This window comes from Stigmatopora argus, chromosome 1 (genome assembly GCF_051989625.1).
Source record: "Stigmatopora argus isolate UIUO_Sarg chromosome 1, RoL_Sarg_1.0, whole genome shotgun sequence".
NCBI classification, from domain to species: Eukaryota; Metazoa; Chordata; class Actinopteri; order Syngnathiformes; family Syngnathidae; genus Stigmatopora; species Stigmatopora argus.
This window is the reverse complement of record NC_135387.1, coordinates 22,719,550-22,738,185: the sequence shown is the minus strand read 5'-3', so window position 1 is coordinate 22,738,185 and position 18,636 is coordinate 22,719,550. Positions and strand designations below refer to the sequence as shown.

General features: G+C 38.9%; 1 protein-coding gene across 8 annotated transcripts in view; it reads left to right on the top strand.

Annotated features, from left to right (window-relative positions):
• agrn (agrin) overlaps positions 1 to 18,636 on the top strand; it is a 186,360-nt gene that overhangs the window by 75,191 nt on the left and 92,533 nt on the right. For all 8 annotated transcript variants that reach the window (XM_077609141.1, XM_077609116.1, XM_077609107.1 and 5 more), the window contains one exon: positions 8,535 to 8,753. In XM_077609141.1, the coding sequence (XP_077465267.1) occupies positions 8,535 to 8,753 (219 nt within the window). The remainder of the gene's footprint in view (positions 1 to 8,534; positions 8,754 to 18,636) is intronic.

Here is an 18,636-nt window from a genome sequence, read left to right as displayed (position 1 = left end):
ACTACTTTTCCAGCCACAGGTCAGGCCTGGATTTCCACCGTTTTTATCACATCCACCTTGACGGAGTACGGTTAGTCCATGCAAACTGACAGAACTTCCCGTATCTGTTATGTTGTGTTACTAGTACTACAAAGTCCTATAGTTTCTGTAGGTACTTTTTAATAAAGTACGCATTTCCAAAGGTTAGTTCCTTGGCTTAATAATGGTTGGGGAACCATGTCAGGGACAAAATATGTAGTCTAAACTCAGGTGGAAAATGAGTTGAATGAGGAATATTTTTGTTTTTCTAGATGGCACGTCAGAAAATAATTGAGAACCGCTGCACACGCAGTGACCCGGACTTCAGAACTGTTAGACCTAACCAATTACTGAATTAATCAGGTAACTACTAATCATCAGAATGACCAATTATGATCGGGTCACTCCATATTAGCCCAAACGTTATCTATGAATTTGTAATAAATATGTAACAGTTTTCTCTTATGGTGACATGGTTAGTTAGGACGAATGTATGTTTTTCTGTTTGTGTTTTTGTTTTATTTGTACTGGCTTGTTTTGCTGATATTATTATCATCTTCTTTCGTGGTTTGCACTCACTGTTCTTATGTAGTTCATGCCTGCTTGAAAAATGGAATACATTGTTCTGTCAGTTGTAAAAGGGGATACCAGGAAATGAGTAAGGAGTTAAGTATCCCCCAGTCTCAACTGCTCCCATGAACAAAAATAGATGATTTCCAGCAATGAAATATCTGATCAAACAAATAAATTTGGGCAAATGCAGTGTTCACACTTTAATAGCATGCTGATTTAGCAGTGGCTAAGTCTCTCTGGCTTAACATGCCCACTTTTCTGAATAGTAACACTTGGAGAAGATGTTGTCCACTACATGAAGGATCTCAAATTCTCCTCTTAATGGACCCATCAGAAGAACACTCGTATCCCAATTCCTTCTTTCCCATATGGTGGCACTAATGCACTAGATAGAAAGATTTCCTCTACCAGCTTTCAGGAGTAGCAATGAGTTTGTGTGCACTTTGTTGTGCTGAGGCATGGCGATGAGGACCATATGGAGGAGGCTTGCCTCTCTCATCTAGGAGAGCGGATGCTTCCTGGCTCGCCATTCAAGCCCTCGCAGGGTTGCCTGTTCGGTGTATCCTGCTGCCATCTGCTATTTATTTGGTCTTCCTCCAAGATTCCTGGAAAATAACAAAAAAATACATATAAAAGAATGAGCCCTCTTATACCCAATGTAGGAGCCGGCCTGAAAGTCATGATTCCACTCCAACTTATTTATTCAAGGGGACTTCTGATGGATTGCCTCCCATCTGTCAACTATTGACTGGACAGGAGTCAGCAGTGTGAGCTCTAACTCTGCACGATTCAAAATTGTTTAAACATTTATAAAGTAGTTCACATCAGCAGCAACTTCCTCCAAATTACAGTTGAAACTGGATCTGAGTTGTTGTGTGACGTCGCGGCTGCATCATTAGCTTTGCTACTTTACATCCATACATCTTCAATATGTGGTTCCTCATTATAAATTGCTCCTCGCCTTCCCCTATAACGCCTGCTTGTAATTGGAAAGGGTAAAAATAGAAAACCCAAGGCGAGGAACAAGAAAATATTTTCTCCAGAAAGTCCATCAGACTTCTTTGTGAAGTGATGTCACATTCCATGACGTGAACAAAGCGGCACTGTTTCTCCTCATAATACCGGCTTAGTTGAATAATTGAATCCCAGAGTGTGCCTGCAGCACTGCTGGCTTCCTTCATGTATATTGCAGACCTGCAGAAATCTGTTCTGTGGCTAACTGCTGCTGAGTTGGAGCAGGAGATAGGAGGTGACAGAATCGGGTTCTGTCATCTATCCCTGCATCATTGATAACGTTGAGAAAAAAGACACGGTCAAGCGGGAAGATAAAAGAGTTGAGAGAATTTTTTGTCGTCAACTAACTATACATGCAAACATTTTTGCGACAATATTAACTCTAAAATGGGTATTGTTGCTTCATGTTCACTGGTTATTTTTGTCTGTAAATAAATAGATTGAAGTAAAATATTTGGATGTGGACTATTTAATGTGAATCAGAGATGATTGAATTTAGTGAAAATGTACTATTTGTGATTGTAGACTGATCAGGTAGAGAGATACAATATTTCATTTTCATCCTGATCCTACACTGGGATGGATTTTATTCTCATTAACTTGTGTTAGATTCGGATCACATAAGCAGAGGATAGAAAATGTTTTCTTGTGGATCACTACTCAGTTATTCATAGCAGGGACTATGATTTCAAGAAATTGTCATTCCCTGCTGCTCCGTCAAGATATATAGCTGTGTGTCTTGTCCTTCAACTACATTTTTTTTCTCTCCATAACAAGCATGATTAGGCAGATGTTCTTTGCTGTCAACAACTCCCATTTCATATCTGATTTCTAGAGACACGGCATCAGCTAGCTTCCAAAACTAAAAGAACAGTAAATGAGGGAAGACATTGATGCTGCTTCCGGACATTGGCTTAGTTAACTATTTTATATCTCATTTTCTGCTAGGAGTTAGACTGTAAACTAGACTGGACTATAAGTATGACTCCAAACAATACCAGCAAAAAGTTCATTGATGTTTGGATTCACTGTCGGAAATGATGAAACTAAGTGCAAAGGTGAAACTAAGCAAAGAAGCATTTGAACTGTATTAATAGTCAAACTAATGTGAAAATAAGTTTATCACAGTTATTAGTGAAATGGAAAAACAGGAAGACAATCAGAATTACCTGAATAATAAAGGTAAAGTGCATAGTTAGTTTTGAATATAATTAGGCACAAAATGTTTGTATATGCTCCTTGTTTCTTTGTATTGTTTAGCTGCACTACGGGCCAGTGGGACATAATTAAAAGAAAAGAAGTAGCATTAGCCAAGGGAGTCCGCAAATAGCAATATTTATCCCAGAAGAGTAGCAACGTTAACATTGGAAAATAACTGATCTGGGGTTGTTTTTAAAGATTCACAATTGTATCCAAGACACATTTTAATGAAGAGAGTTGATTATTTCTGCAATTCAACCCTTAAGTCTCAATAAAGATGTCGAGGTAGAAGAACTCGGCTGTTGGCTGTGATCTAAAACACCTGTGGCCACGGCGAAAAGTTTCGACTCCCCTTATGTGTGGAAGCAACTGGCTCTAATTGGATCAGCGGCGGTTGTCATGACAACGTTTCCCTTGCTTAACTTTTCAGGCACCTCCACAAATAGGAGCACTACTTATAAATAGATGGACCAAGACAAGGAACCATTAAAAGCATCCCTCTGTAGTACTCAGTATCTGCTGGAAAAAAGGCTCAATTTATTGGACAGCAAGTGACGATGTCCCTCTGGAGTGCTGGAGTGTAATGAATTTACTCTCATTCAACATTGATGCGACGTCACTTCGATGGCACTGAGCAGTGACTCCTCGTGAAACACCATCCACTTTGATTTTCTGATCTGGCTGATGGCAGGTTGTTAAGTCTGTGTTTGTGTCGCTCAGCAAATCTATTTCTTCACCTCAATGGACTGCAGCACATTGACCAGTTTTCATTGGTTAGCCCTGCATTTCTTTCGATATTCTGCTCTAGTCATGTCTCACTTCATGACGTTTAATTATTAATGTCCATCGTCCCTTGCTTCCTTTCTGTCTTCCAAAGTTGTTTTCGGATTCCCTTTGAAGTCTAACAGACAACTATGGGATCTTTCAAATGCCTGGTAAGCCCCACTTGGAGTACATTTAAGGGCCAACCTTTCACGCTTTAAGTAGTGTATGTGGCAAGGGTTACACCATTCTTCTCATTATGATTGACACCCCCCCCCCCCCCCCCCCCCCATCACCTTATAAAACTTTTGAACGTTGAAATTTGTATGGCAGATAAAAGGCCACTGGGTATTTCTGTTACAAGGCATGAATAGTTTGATCCATCTCAACTGGTGGTGTATGTTCTCCCCGTGTCTATGTGGGTTTTCTCCAGGTAGTCCAGCTTCCTCCCACATGCCATAAACATGCCTACTAGGCTGGTTGAACCGTCTTAATTGTCCCTCTGTGAGTGGTTGTCCGTCTTCTTGTGCCCTGCGATTGGCTGGCAACAATTTCAGGGTCTCCCCCGCCTAATGCACAAAATTGGCTGGGATCGGCTCCAGAACTACCTCGACCCTTGTGAGGATTTGCGGTACAGAAAATGAAATAACTTGTTTCTGAACTTGGGCTCTAGTGAATTATTATTTTCATAATAGACTAATCAGTGATTTTTGTGTGAGTGATCGACTAAATTGGATCATACATAAATGACATGATTTTTTTCGTCATAGGATTTAACATTTTAGCTCTGAATGGAATGTGGATTGAAGAAAAAAATATGTGCTGAAAAAACAGCCAGTCTGGATCTAGTTAATGGAGGGTTAGCGATATTTGCATGTTCAAAAAAAAGGTACAAAGAAAAGTAAAATTCAAAATGAGTTACAATTTCTTTGCTCTTGCCTGTTTTGTGGATAATTGGTCGAGTGGAAATGAAGTGACATTAGACATGTCTCTTTGCCAAATGAGATTTATTGCATACACAGTATTATCGTATTACAGTTTCCAACATGTTTGCTAAACAAAGGTAGAGATGTAATAATGAAGCCTGAGGCCAATTTAGCCAGTCAAAAGCTAAAATAAAATCATTTCAGGACAGGCACAGCATTATCAGTAAACTAAGGAATATATAACATCTAAATATGACACTGTAAGTAAAATAAAATCAATTAAAATCAAAATAATTAAAAAAAAAGGAATTATAGTCTCCGATTGGCTTGCTACCAATTCAGGGTGTTCTCCACCTGTTGCCTATAGTTGGCTATAGAAGAATCATCAATGTCTGCATTTGAGGGACAAATGTATGTTAAAGACATACTAAATTACTATACCACATACTACCCACTTGTATGCTTTTCTTTAATTACAATAATCCTAAACATACAACACTACTACCTTTCCTTTTATACGACTTTTCTTTCATGACTCATTTTGTCGGTACTTAAGGTGTAGTCACACTTTCATGTTTAATGGATGAGCCTTGACAAGGATGAAACGCTACCTGCAAAAGATGTTTGCTCTAACAAGTGCAAACTGGACATGCTGTCTTTTCTATGGAATGGGATTTTTCTGCTCAGACACCAATAGAGAAGAAAAAAAAATGCAGCCTGGAAGTGAAGCTTGTAACGCTGCGGGGCTCAGGGGAGATTACCTTACCCTTTCTAAGTGCATGGTAGAGCAAACATGAATACGCACACTCATTTTCTCTCTGTAAGACCTATGGACAAAGAATTGCAAAGCTTGTATTCACACTGGAAATGGTACGAGTTTGTATTATTAATCAATAGAGAGCAAAGTCTAAACCCAGGAAGGTGCCGCCAACCAGTAAACATTTTAGACCGCAGTCTCCATCGTCACGAAGGCATAAAATCCAAGCCCAGCTCATGATGTCAACTTTGCATATATTTCCATGTACATTTTTGTGTGTTTTCATATACCGTACTACTACCAGGTACAGGGTACTGTACATAAGCCACAGTTAGAAGTAGTCCCTCTAAATTAATTTACCTTGTTGTGCTTTAGCTCTTGACACTGCAGAGGAATTCTATTTAAAGCCTGGTCTTTCAGAATTGCTTTTGGTCATTATCTGCTGAAAGGAATGCATACAAGGAACTTAAACTTGAAACTTTAAATTCAAACCAGATGATCTTTGTTGGTTGAATAGACAAGGACTCTAGACCTTTGGGACTCTTAACCATCAATCTGGAAGATTTGATACAGAAGTAGAAAATGCTGTACAGTTTCTTTTATAAATTATGTATTGAGTGAGAGTACCCATTCTTGTTAAGCCTTTTCGCAAGCACAGTTTGTGGGCGCATCCACTCATATTAATACAGTGCAAAAAGTTAATATTAAACTCAAATGTGGAATTGGGAAAAAGCGGACTTATTTCTTTACTTTTGGGGGGTATTATTATCTATATGGTCCTACACAATAAAAAAAGACAAATTTATGCAAAAGATGTTATGCTTCTATTGTATTTTTTAAAGATTAAAAGTCCAACCAAATATTTACTGTGTAAGACATCTATTGCGCTTGCATTCATTCAACAATCCCAATGATCACCTGTCTGACCGGGTCAGAGCTAGTACATTTCTTATTTTTCTTGACATTTTGGGTTTTTTTTTCTGTGATGTTGCTGGCAAGTAAATTACGTGTTTGTGCTTCTAAAGGAAGCACAATCATCAAATACATAGTCTCCTTCAGGAAAGAAGTACATAAGTATGCAGTTTGTACACTCAGTCTACGGCATACACTTGATACGGTGCCTTTCCTTTAACCGTGCCTGCATCTTCAATGTGAATCTTTCTTCACTCAGCTCAGCTTGAGGCTACAGTCAGGATTCAGTAGAAAACAGAGTACAAGAGATTTGGTTACAAACCATCTTTCTTGCTCTTCTTTCCTCTCCAGGTGGCGTGTTAACTGTCAGGAAAGAACTCTTTCTCAGGCATTCATCATGTAATATGAGAATTGTTATTTCACACTTTGTATACACCTAAGTCCGAACACAGTAGAAAGCTTATGCTCACATCGCATTGTGTTCTTAACATGCCCATGTTTGCTGCAAATTGTATCCTTTTCTCTAGTTTTGATGACAATGCATTTTCAATGACAATGTCAGTCACTATTCTGTTTTTTTCTTATCTGTGTTAATAGAAAGACTTAGCAAAAGCATCATTTCAAGGTCATTATCCTAAGTGCTCTATGTTTAATGTTTAAAAATATTGACGTAAACTGCATAACGACTTTAAATGATTGCCGGCATTCGGTTTTAACTGTCCATTGTTTTTCGTCATTGTCTTTTTCCTTTGTGGTTTTTGGACAATGTTCCATTGTATACACTGAGAATCTCATTCTGTCCAAACATGAACATTTGCAGGGAGCTTGTCATTGGAGACCGTGAGCAATTGCGAGAAGCCATGCATACATGATGGCTTTGGTGCTTCACCTGCATCGCTACATACACATTCAGTCATCTTCTGACCGTTAGCCTCTTTTTTCTTACTCTCTCATTCGAACATGTCATCAGCGGAGTTAACATTGTGTTGCCATGTACCATACACACATCCGAATGCATGAACATACAATATTTACAGTGTGTGGTGTAAAGTAAAGTCTGCCACAGAGTTGTTTGTTCATTCTAACACCATTATCCTGTGTGAGCCTGAGAATGAAACACAAACATACACACATATCAACCCCCCACGAACATGACACCCACACAAACACACACAGAACTCATACTCGGACGTCTTTTCCCTAGATACTAAAGAGTGTGAGCTCAGGTAGCTGTCAGGCATTCTCCCACTGGGAATGGTGAACATGTCTCAACACACGTGTACACACACCATCTCAAACTCTCACTCTAAGGATAGAATGAGATGCCGCAGGGAGAGATTGGACAGGTTGGACACACACTTTCTCTGTTTGCGGGATTGTGAGTCTGTATCCAGCTGTCGATCTATTTGAGCAAAAACCCAGCAGTGGGTCCAAGTGGACATGCTGGACTGCTTAAAGTCCCAGCCTGGGAGCCAGTGATAAGAAGTGGCTATCTGTGTGCAAGTGTGTGTTAATGTGACATATTTTTCATCAGCACGAGGCTCTGTAGACTCCTGTGAGCGTGAATTTATCCACTGAGTTCTGATCAGGTTGGGTAGCTTCGAGTATTTTATTTATTTATTTAATATATTCTGCTAGGACCCATCATCTGCTGGCTCATAAGGAGCCTGCACACAAAGCGAGGGCAGAGCAGGCCGTAACACTTAGTGACTTACTCAATTAGTTTTTAACTTGGTGTTTTATTTTTTACACAAGATAGGAACACAAATCTATGCTTATGTTTTAAGTTGCCTCTCATGTTTATTGTACACTCAGAGCAGCATGTCACTTTTACCTCTGTTTAAGCAACTAAGGAAACGGTGCAGGGGGAAGTGTCCCATTTTGTCTTCACAGTTGTCATTGTTTCATGTTTGAATTGCTTTATTACACCTCCCAAGGACATTGTCTTTGGCACTGCTGATTTGCTTAGTGTATTATTAGATTTGTACTCAATTCTTACTGAGCTCATTTTGTATATAACTATGTTGAAAAATGTTATTGAATTTTGGTGAATATCCAATTTATTTTACTTTTTTTCACAGCACAATCCCCTACTACCATTCCCACCACCACTGTTGTTTTATAATTCAGGATGCCTTATACGTATATAAAACAAATTTTAACATGGGTCATTCATTCAATGTGTGGAAAATACGGTAGCTCAAAAACAGACAACATGAAAATGAAAGACTATTGCCTTGGAATTGCCAGGAATCCCGAATGTCCAGTCCAGTGGTTAGGGGCTAGATTGTCATTAGACTTCCTAGACTCATTATTTGTACTGTATAAATTTCAAATAATCCCCAAAACCATCTTATCTGTCTCCCACGCAGGCTGCCGAGGAAAATTGTGCGGGTTTGGCGCCGTGTGTGAGCGAGATCCAAAGGATCCAGCCAACGCAGAGTGCTTGTGCAAGAGAATGGATAACTGCCCATCTTTGGTCGCGCCTGTATGTGGGTCCGATTCATCCACCTATACAAACGAGTGCGAGCTGGAGAAAGCCCAGTGCCGTAGTCAGCGGCGCATCAAGGTGCTACGTAAAGGCCCGTGCTGTAAGTAGCCACATCCATTTAACGATTGACCAAGTGGCCATTTAACAAAAGTCATTTTGTTGTGTCTACAGTAGTATTTGTGTACTCTTAAACAACACAAGAGGTTCAACAGAATTTTTGATTAGCTGGCACAACGATTCAGTGGCAACAATAGAACTGCTATTGTTATTTCTACGTCTTACCCAAAAAGCTCCTATTTTGTTTCATCTACCAGACTTTTCACAGAAACTGAAATATATTCATTTCAATTGTTTTAAGGGCAGCAGCTACCTTGCTGTTGTTCTTTACAATTCAAATAACACTCTATTTAGTGTGAGACACAGATAAGTTCTTTTTGGTACATTTAGCAGAGGTTACCTGTTTATGCTAAAGCAAGGACATATCGCTTTCAGCAACAATTTGAAAAAAAATCAGTTGTTTTCGTATGAAAGATGTCTAAACAAATATCAGATCGACAGCTTAGCTACTTACGATGTCATTATTTCAACACACAACTAGCCAAAAACTTTGTAAAAAGAGAATAGTGTTACCGTGCATTCATGAAATGTTTCTTTTTATTTCACTGTGTCAACATATGAACATTTACATAAAACAATCGCATATAATTTAATATTTCAAAAAAACTTCTGCATGTCCAATATAGCGTTTCACATATATTTTAAGAAAACAGAGCTCAATTTCTTAAGGCTCTTAACTACATTGTAAGCCATTTTATTATCATAGATACTATATTTTCAAGAGTGTAGAGCACGTGTCAAACTGATTCCGCCGAGGGCCGCAGTGGGTCCTGGTCTTTGTTCCAACCGATTCAGTGCCGACATTTTAACCAATCAGGTGTCTACTAAAATAAGTAGCACCTGACTTTAATTAACTGGTTACACTTGCAAAAGGTATCCTCTTGTTGAGTTGGAATGAAAACCTGCACCCACTGCGGCCCTTTGAGGACCGGTTTGACACCCCTGGTGTAGAGCATGATGAAAAACTTGAATTCTTACACTTTTAATCATTACTGTAGATGAAGATGAAAGAGCGGACTAAAAATTCAATGACCACTAAAAACAAACGGACTTGGGAGACAGATTTGTGGCTCACCACAGGTGTAGCAGAAGCAGCACAATTACTGCAGGCAACGACAGCATGTGGTCACTGTGAAAACAACATAATAAGCACAGCATTCCTAAATATGACAATGATGATGATAGACATTCATTCCATCATTTTCTGTACCGCTTATCCTCACAAGGGTTGCGGGGGATGATGGAGCCTATCTCAGGTAACTACCGGCATCAGTCGGGGAACACCCTGAATCGGTGGCCAGTCAGTCGCAGGGCACGAGGAGACGGAAAACCATTCATGCTCACATTCAAAACTAAGGGCAATTTATAGTGTTCAACCAGCCTACCCTATATGTTTTTGCAATGTGGGAGGAAATCGGACTATCCGTAGAAAACCCACTCAAGCCCAAAGAGAACATGCAAACTCCACACAGTAAGGACAGACCTGGGATCAAACCCTCAACCCCAGAACTGGGAGGCCGACTCATCCGCCATGCTGCCATAATGATAGTCATCTTGCAGAATTAGACTGAATATCTTAAAAAGTTCAAAAGAGATTTGAATAATTTGTCAAGGGGATTTTGTTTTGTTTTTTCATCCAAATCCCCACCACTGATGTATTTACACAAAAAAATGGTAGCGAGCCTAGAGGTGCAAATTAACAATTTAATTCAACGTTGCCAAAAGAGCAATTTTGCTATATTGATTTTTTTTTTCAAAAGCTACTGGCAACGTTCATTTCCCCTAAGAAACAGGAGAGTCATTTTCACGTTCTTTTCTGTATGAGAAGAAAGTAGCTGGTTTCAAGGCTATTTGGAGTCGTGCTGAGAATTCCCAAAAGACATTCTGCCGTTTTATACTTTTTTATACTGGCTGTTGTTTGATAAGTTGGAGGAAAATATGGCTTGAAAGATGGTTTCTATTCTTGAAAAATAAAGTAAATAACATGGAGGAAAAAATTGAAAACTATCACTGCATTTTGCACTACAGTTTTTATTCAACAGTTCCCACATTGCTTTATCTCATTGGTGCCAAACTCATTCCAGAAAGAGTGGGTGCAGGTTTTCGTTCCAACCCACCAAGATGGCACCTTTTCACCAATCTGTTCTCTAACAACTGTAATCAGTTGATTGCAGTCAGGTGCTGCTTCTTCCAGCAGACTTCCTCATTGGTCTAACTGTCTGCACTGTTTCAGTAGGGAGGAAAACCTTCACCCTCTTGGCCCTTTCTGGAATCAGTTTGACACCTGTGCTGTATCTCATTGTTGCCTTGTGTTCGTTCTTATCTTTCAAGTAAGCAAGTTCTCCATACTACATAATAGGGGTGTGATTCCTGACGTTATGATAGGATAGGAAATAGATCTTAAAATGAAATTACAAACCCCATTTTGACTTCAGTAGATGTGCTGATTAATTGGCATGAAAAGGATTTCTATTGAATCTAACAATAGGCCTATGATAGGTTATTGTCACTGTGCAAGAAACCAGAATACATAAGCGACACTTGGAGGTCATTGTGAAGCCAGGCATTTCATATTTCTTTTTAAATTCAAGCAGCTTTGACAGGTCTGGGCGGGTCACTCTAGCTGAGATTATAGACTTTTTGGGCAAATCAGAGAAGGAGATAGTCAGACAGCACAGCGTGCACAAGGTGAACAGTCTGATAGATGGAGGTCTTTTCCAAGAATGCTGTCACTTGGATTATCTTGCAAATGTCTTTATTCGCCGGTTTGAAAGTGATTGGCAGGTGTTCAGGGTGGTAAATGAAGTGGCAAGATTTCTAAGAAACTGTCATGTCTCATTCAAATCAACTAGTCAGTCTTATCTGTACTGGAGTTGCCAAAGATGTGTATTTTTCTTCGCAATATTTACTTGTGGGGCATCTGTAGCTCTCTTTCAATCTGTTGACAGTATTTTGTACAACACTTTTCATAATTGTAATGTCCCATAATTTTAATGTCCCTAAGCCACAACCTAAAAATTATGAATTATATCATTAATCACTTGCCATTTTATTTATTCATTTATTTATTCATTCATTCCTCGGCTATATTATGCAATATCAGCATTCTTGTGGTTAAGTGGTAAAAAGCACAAAAAAATGTTTCTCATGATGTCATTAATCCCTATTGAAATCTTTTTTGCTTCAGCCATTTTAAGATGGAGGGATCTTACAATCTAGACAGCCAAATCGATAACAACACGTGTTTTCTTTGGTTCACATTTCCGTGCTCATTGCCCTTGCTCTACATGGTTGAGTAGATTTTATTCCCTGTTTTCTAGTGGTTAAAATGTTTATTTTCACATTATTCAGTTCACTGGTGTTGATGTCAGGTAATGTCTGAAGTTTGAACAAAGTAAGATGGGGATGTAATTATGGTGAATATTAGGTTGAATTAGAATCTGCAACATTTGTGCATTTTAGGTAAGCAATTTTTCATCGGGGATTTTTTTATTTATTTATTTTTTCTATAACACCTCCGGCTAGTGTCCCTCTTAGAATGCCCACTGTTTTTTTGTTTTTAATACCTCAATATCATCACGGTCATCCCAATATACATGTTGTGACTCCACACTGCCATTAAACTGTAAATCCGCTCACCAAAGAGGCTCTTAGAGCATTTAAGGTGTCTATGTAATGATCTTAATCCCCTCCCATGGGCCACATGTTAAGATGAGCACTCACTCTTGTTTGTCCACAGTTCTCCATGCAATATTTACATCGCCTGCTTCCTAATTACCCAGACAAGCAGACACTTCTTAAATGTCATCGTTTTTCAGATGGATAATTCAAAATGATCTTGTTTCTATTGATTTATGTTGTCTCTCTTGACTGTCAAGTAGCAAGACCATAAAGGCCTCAGACATGATCAAAATTCAAAGAACAGGTCGTGTTTAAACTTTACGCCTGATAACATAACACCAACGGTGAACAAGAAAGGTACTTAATCGATTGCTGGCCCCAGCCAAAGTGAAAAAACAGAGCTAAATTCTTTTAAACACCCTGAATGGAATTCTCCACAAGTTGCAACATAATTAACGGAGAATTCAAAAAGTTGTTTTTAGGTTTGCTCCTGTATTTCTTATGATAACTAAAAATTGTTACATTTTTTTCACACCAAATTTTACTTAATAAATCCCAGGAAAAGTGAATTTTTTCGCAACCCGGGACTGCATATGCAGTTACTCTCCCTCCCGGAGAGAAACGGGGAAATGTTGGAGAACTCATCTTATGGAGCCACTGTACTGGAACATGGACTTTCATTTGTCCTTACTTTTGCTTTGTAGAAGCACAGCAGGCAAAGTAGAATGCACGTCTGCATGGGGATGAACTTGCATTACAATCACATTGGGATTTTGTGAGTCTGTGTGGTCATGCGTGCATGCGTGTGTGTGTAAGCCTCTCACACACTGAGTTGTAGATTTTTATATCGCTTTTGTATGTGAGCCAGGGCACAGAAAGCAACCACTTGGCTCAAAAATTTTAAAATAAAAATTCGTTTTTCCCTTATTGCGCTTTTGGTGATGGGATTTCCCCAGGCTTGAAAAAAGTATAAATCAAAAATGTTCAGAGCTGTGAAGCGTGTTGAATTTAGTTTTAGAGGATTTTCACCCCAAACATTATTCATTCATTCATTTTGGAGGAAAAGAATATTTCAACTGAGAAGTAAACCAGGAGTTTACTCTGCATCTCAACACAGTTTATTCCAATCTGCAATGCATATTCAATTCAATATTGGTTTAATCTATCATCCATATCTATTAGAAATTGGTCAACCTTTCAAGCCGGCTCTCTCAAAGCTTATGTTGCTTACAAAAGAACGTGCAAACACAACCAACTTTAAGATGCAAATCTGGTTGTGTAACGTAATGTAATGTTTGATGAAATACACACGCCGCATTGGATTGAAAATGGCGAAATATCTATTTTTGGCACTCTTTGGAGAGCATCTGGTTTCTGTAGGATGGTGCCACTCAGTAAATTGAGTAAGACATCAGAATTTTCAGCTTTACATTTGAGGAACAGCGTACTGCTGGTGTCATGTGACTAAGAAGTGAACGACGGAAAGATGGAGATAAAAAGCCATATACCATTCTCACTGTGTGGTACTTTGATACCACTGCTGTCAGGGAAATGTGTTTTTTTGTGCAATACTTTGGTTGTTGTCGCTGAATGCATCTGCATCAGCACGCTTGCTCACATGATTAACATGGATGGCTCTGCTTTGATTGACTTATTTTGGAAAATCTGTGCTGTCATTTAATTTGCAGCCACATGACTGAAAATGAGGAGTAAAGAGGATTTATTGGAAATTGGGTAAAAAGAAAATGATTTTCAGAGGCTTTTGGCAATGAACGCCACCATTCATCAGCAGTTGCTAATACATTTTAGTGGTAGAAAAAATCTACAATTGGCTTGGCTGGAAATGTGAAGTGAAAGTAATATGTTACACTGTGGCATTTTAGATTGGTCGTTAAATATAGGATATTACGACAGTCGGCCACTCCTAGAAAATGGTTACAGAACCATGTACAGCGCTAGCGAACAGTGGCATTTTGTTTCCTGTAACTTACAGATACCTCTGTTTATCCTTTACCTAGTCCATACTACAGAGAGGATTTAGATGGAAGATTTGGAATCTGCACAATCTCCACTACCTCCAGCCAAACTAACAAGTAAATAGAACATTCAGTAGGTGTTCCCAAAGGATTTTCCAAAGAAAAACAAAAGTTAGTTTTGTTAGTGAACTTGAAAAAGGAAGGAGACTTAAATCAGGCAGTTGTTACCTTGGCTGCATTTCTTGTTTTTATCTTTTAGCTATTAAGAAGTCTGCTGTTTTTGAAGAATTATATCTTACATTTTTCCTCTCTTTTCTTCTCCTTGCTTGTGATATTGGTTTGTTATCAACCTCTGCTAGGTAGTAGAGCTGCATCAGTTTGTTATTTTCTTTCTTTTTTATCCTCCACTACTTCTCCTGTATTCTAGTCTTCTGTTCTCCTCCACTATTATGATTGTTCATTTGTCAACAAAATTTCCTACCCAACTTTCTGGGTAACATAGTGTTTTCTCTGCTTTTTTAAAAACTAGTCATCACAGTCAGTGTAGAAATTGCATTTAAATGTTGAGCAATATTTTTTACAGAACAGGATAGGCTCCAGCACCCCACAGAAATGAGAGAGAAAAAATGACATTTAGGATTTCAAAAGGTGGTTGGTGTTTCGCTTCATACCAGTACCATGAAAAAAATGCCTCCTGGTGACTGCAAAATGTATTCAAAATAATAATAGCTGAGCCCTGCCATCAGCATTAAAAGTCAATATCGGATTTATGAGTGGAATTAAATGATGATGAAAAAGGTATTAAAATAGCCTAGTTGTGGTTATTACTAGGAAGAAAAAACAGGTCAGTGGTATCCTTTTAGACACAAGCTTCAAAAATCTGCTTAAGAATGTATGCAATAAACAGGTCTGTGAAAACAATTTGTGGTGAAATGTATTTTCTCACACACTGCAGGGTCTATTTATTTACTAAACTGCAGGGAGGTTTTTGTTGCCTAATAAAGAATTTGCAGAAAATTAATGTGATCTTATTACATTTTAGAGAGGGATAATTTAAAACAAGTAATCGAAGGCAATTAAATAACTATTAAAAGTCAAAGAAGCGGCAAGAACGACAGTGGTGACTGGAATGCTAAAGGAGGAAAAACTGTCGCCGTAATCCGGCCTCGCCATGGCAACGACTCGGTATTTCTCGTTATTTTATAATGCGGTAGCCTCCCTACAAATTAGAAGCATTTAAAAGCTCCATCACCGTAAAAGTTCCTTAAAAGGTCAGTAGCATGTGACCTCAAACTTGATATCAGAAATTACCCAAGCAGATTATAGCTCAACCGTCTGATCCACTTTCTTCACTGTCTTCCTCCTCATTTGCCTCTTTAAGATAACATCTCCTCATTTCTTGCTGCTGCTGCTATAAGCAGTAACTTGCATGCAGATATACACAAACAGTCAAATTTCTCATGGGGGATTGTTTAACACATTTATGCACACTCACGCTAACACACTGAGGGCATGAGGTCATGGTATATAACTCTATTTCCCTGCCCTCATTTCCCCCCAGGCTTTGGATTTGGTTTGGTATTCATAACCATAACTTGTCCAGACTAACACTGTGTTTGCATGTGTGCGTCCGTGTGTGTATTCTATGGATACATAACCTGCTGTTAGCCATCAGGTTGCAGGGTCGGGGGCAGCAATTCATTCCAGCAAATGAGAAGATTTTTTTTAGTCATTAGGCAATACATAAGGTTACATCTAATAAAATTAGCAGGAAATATTTTTGGAGTGCCATTGAACTTTTTATGACATGCAGCAAAGTAAAATTCTAACCTTTTCGTCTTATTTTAATAATTGACATGTTAGCTGACCATTGGACGCACATTTTCACAAACATTATTGATACAACTGTCCCTCTTCTAGATTATGGAGAGACCATGTCTGATGACCCTAATTGGTATCAAAGTCGATCAAAAGGCAAAACATTGATTATTTTAGTTGTTGTTTTTTTTAGAATATTTCTTTAAAAATAATTTAATGAAGTAGGCTTTTTCGTGGGGGTAGGGGGGGTTATAAATGGTATATGAATAAACATAAACAATAGACAGTAGGTGCCCTGTGGTTGGCTGGCAACCAATTCCGGGTGTGACACACTTACTGTCGGTAGTAAGCTAGAATTGGCAGCATTGAAATGCATCAATGAATAAGTATATTTTGTTCCATTCCAAGCCTAGCCACCCGATGCGTGAGGTGGTTCTTCCGCCTGACTTTGCTGCGGGCAGTCATGGTTCAATTCCCACTCAGTGGCAGTGTGATTACATATACTTGAGTTGTTGTCTGTCTTTCTGTGTGCTCTATGGCTGACTGGCAACCAGTCTAGGGTGGAGTCTGCTTTTCGCCCGACGTGAGCTGGGACCGTCTCCTGCATCCCCACAACCCTTCCGATGATGCGCGGCTTGGAAAATCAATCAATGATATTCCAAGCCAAATCTTTACGCAATTGAGTCAGTTTTTTAACACTTTCTAACACCCTAAATCTAAGATAGTGTGTAAAATGAATTTGAATATACATATGGCAGCATAATTTGTTAGGGATATGATGAATGATGAGAAGAGTTTATGGATCGCCTTGCATCCTCAAGGGCAAACTAAAAAATGAGTGTCAGTTTTGCGGGACGACATCAAACATGGAGAATTATCCTCCAGTGGACCTTGCATTGAGAATGATGAAGCAATATTAACCATTTGGCCTTCTCGTCATTCCAGCCAATTTACTTCCCGTGCTTTCTTTTGAATTTGTCTTATCTTCTGGGTTTGCTTTTAAATATGAATTTTGTTTATTTCTTCCATATTTGTCCACTCCAATATACCACCCTGACCCATTCCCCTTATCTCACTTCTGCACCTTTCAGTCTTATTACCAATTACATTGCTCAACATTCCCTCCCCACATTTTCTTCCTTATCCCTGACATTTTTTTTACATTATTTCATCATCTGAAGGCTTTACACCACCTCATTTTCTCTTCGATCTTAACTTGAGATTGGAATGCATGCGTATTTCAGCATGAAGCTCATTAGGCTGTAATCTAAAATTTAAGATGAACAAACACAGGAGCAAAGAGGTTTAAAAAAAAAGAAATTGTTCAGCCATATCACCGTACACCAACAAGGTATACCAGAAGACCACCAGCACAATCTAATGAGGTGCAATAAATGTGCTGTGTAAAAAAGTAATATTTCAGCAAAGCGATCGTTAAACCATAAACTTGGGGCACAGGTTGTGTGTGTTTTTTATTTCATGAGATGGGTTGAACTTTCAAAAGAAGGAGCATACTTGTCGAAATCAAAAGATAAAAATAGGGTGTATATATATATTTTTATTTTATTTAAAAAAAATCCTAACTAATCAGTGTCGCAAAAATATAAAGTGGGCCCATTCATTCCATTCTGCAAAGAATCCGTCAATATTCACTTTTCTTCCCTACCGCTTTTCACAAATTCCTTCCTCCCGTTCATGTCAATGTCAACTCCGTTGCCACTTTCCTCTCTTCTCTTTTTCTCCCGCTGTTAGAAGGTTGGGGGCTCTTGATTAGGATTCACCCTGCCGGGTTCTCCCACATCGCATCATTGCATTTGATGAGCTCAAACCCTTCCTCTCACCCTTCCCCATTGTCATCTCTGCCTATGCTACAGGAAACAACCAGCGTAAAACCATGCATGCACAAAAATACATCTATGCATTGAAAACTCTTGTTCACACCTTTAGATGTGCACGCACCGCCACACAATGCCACTCAGTCTCCGCACACTCACACCCGCACACGCACATTGGCTGCTGTTTATACCGTGACGGCGGGAGCCAGCTCAAGCCAGCATGTTGCTGACAACTTCCTGTCCCTAATGAGGCATTAACAAACTTGCAGTGGCAACCAGTGGATCAGAGAGCAAAGCCAAGCCCACCCTAATACTCCAACTCACCTGCCTCCAAGAATCCCAGGGTTTGTATGAGAAGGAAGAGGATCTCAGTAATCGTCCACAAACTCAAAAGCTCCTCTGCCCCACTTTTGAGGAAGACATTATCCTCCTGTGCTTGCTCCTGCCTCTTCTCAAGTTGTCAGTAATCTTGTTCCAGACTAAGTCTCATAAGATATCACAGTGAAAAGCTTTGAAGTGTTTTTTTTCTTCATAGCTAATCCAAAATATACAGTTTGAAAACCTTAGTTACATTGTGAAAATTAGGATCAAAATGTTTTAAAATGCGTAACATATT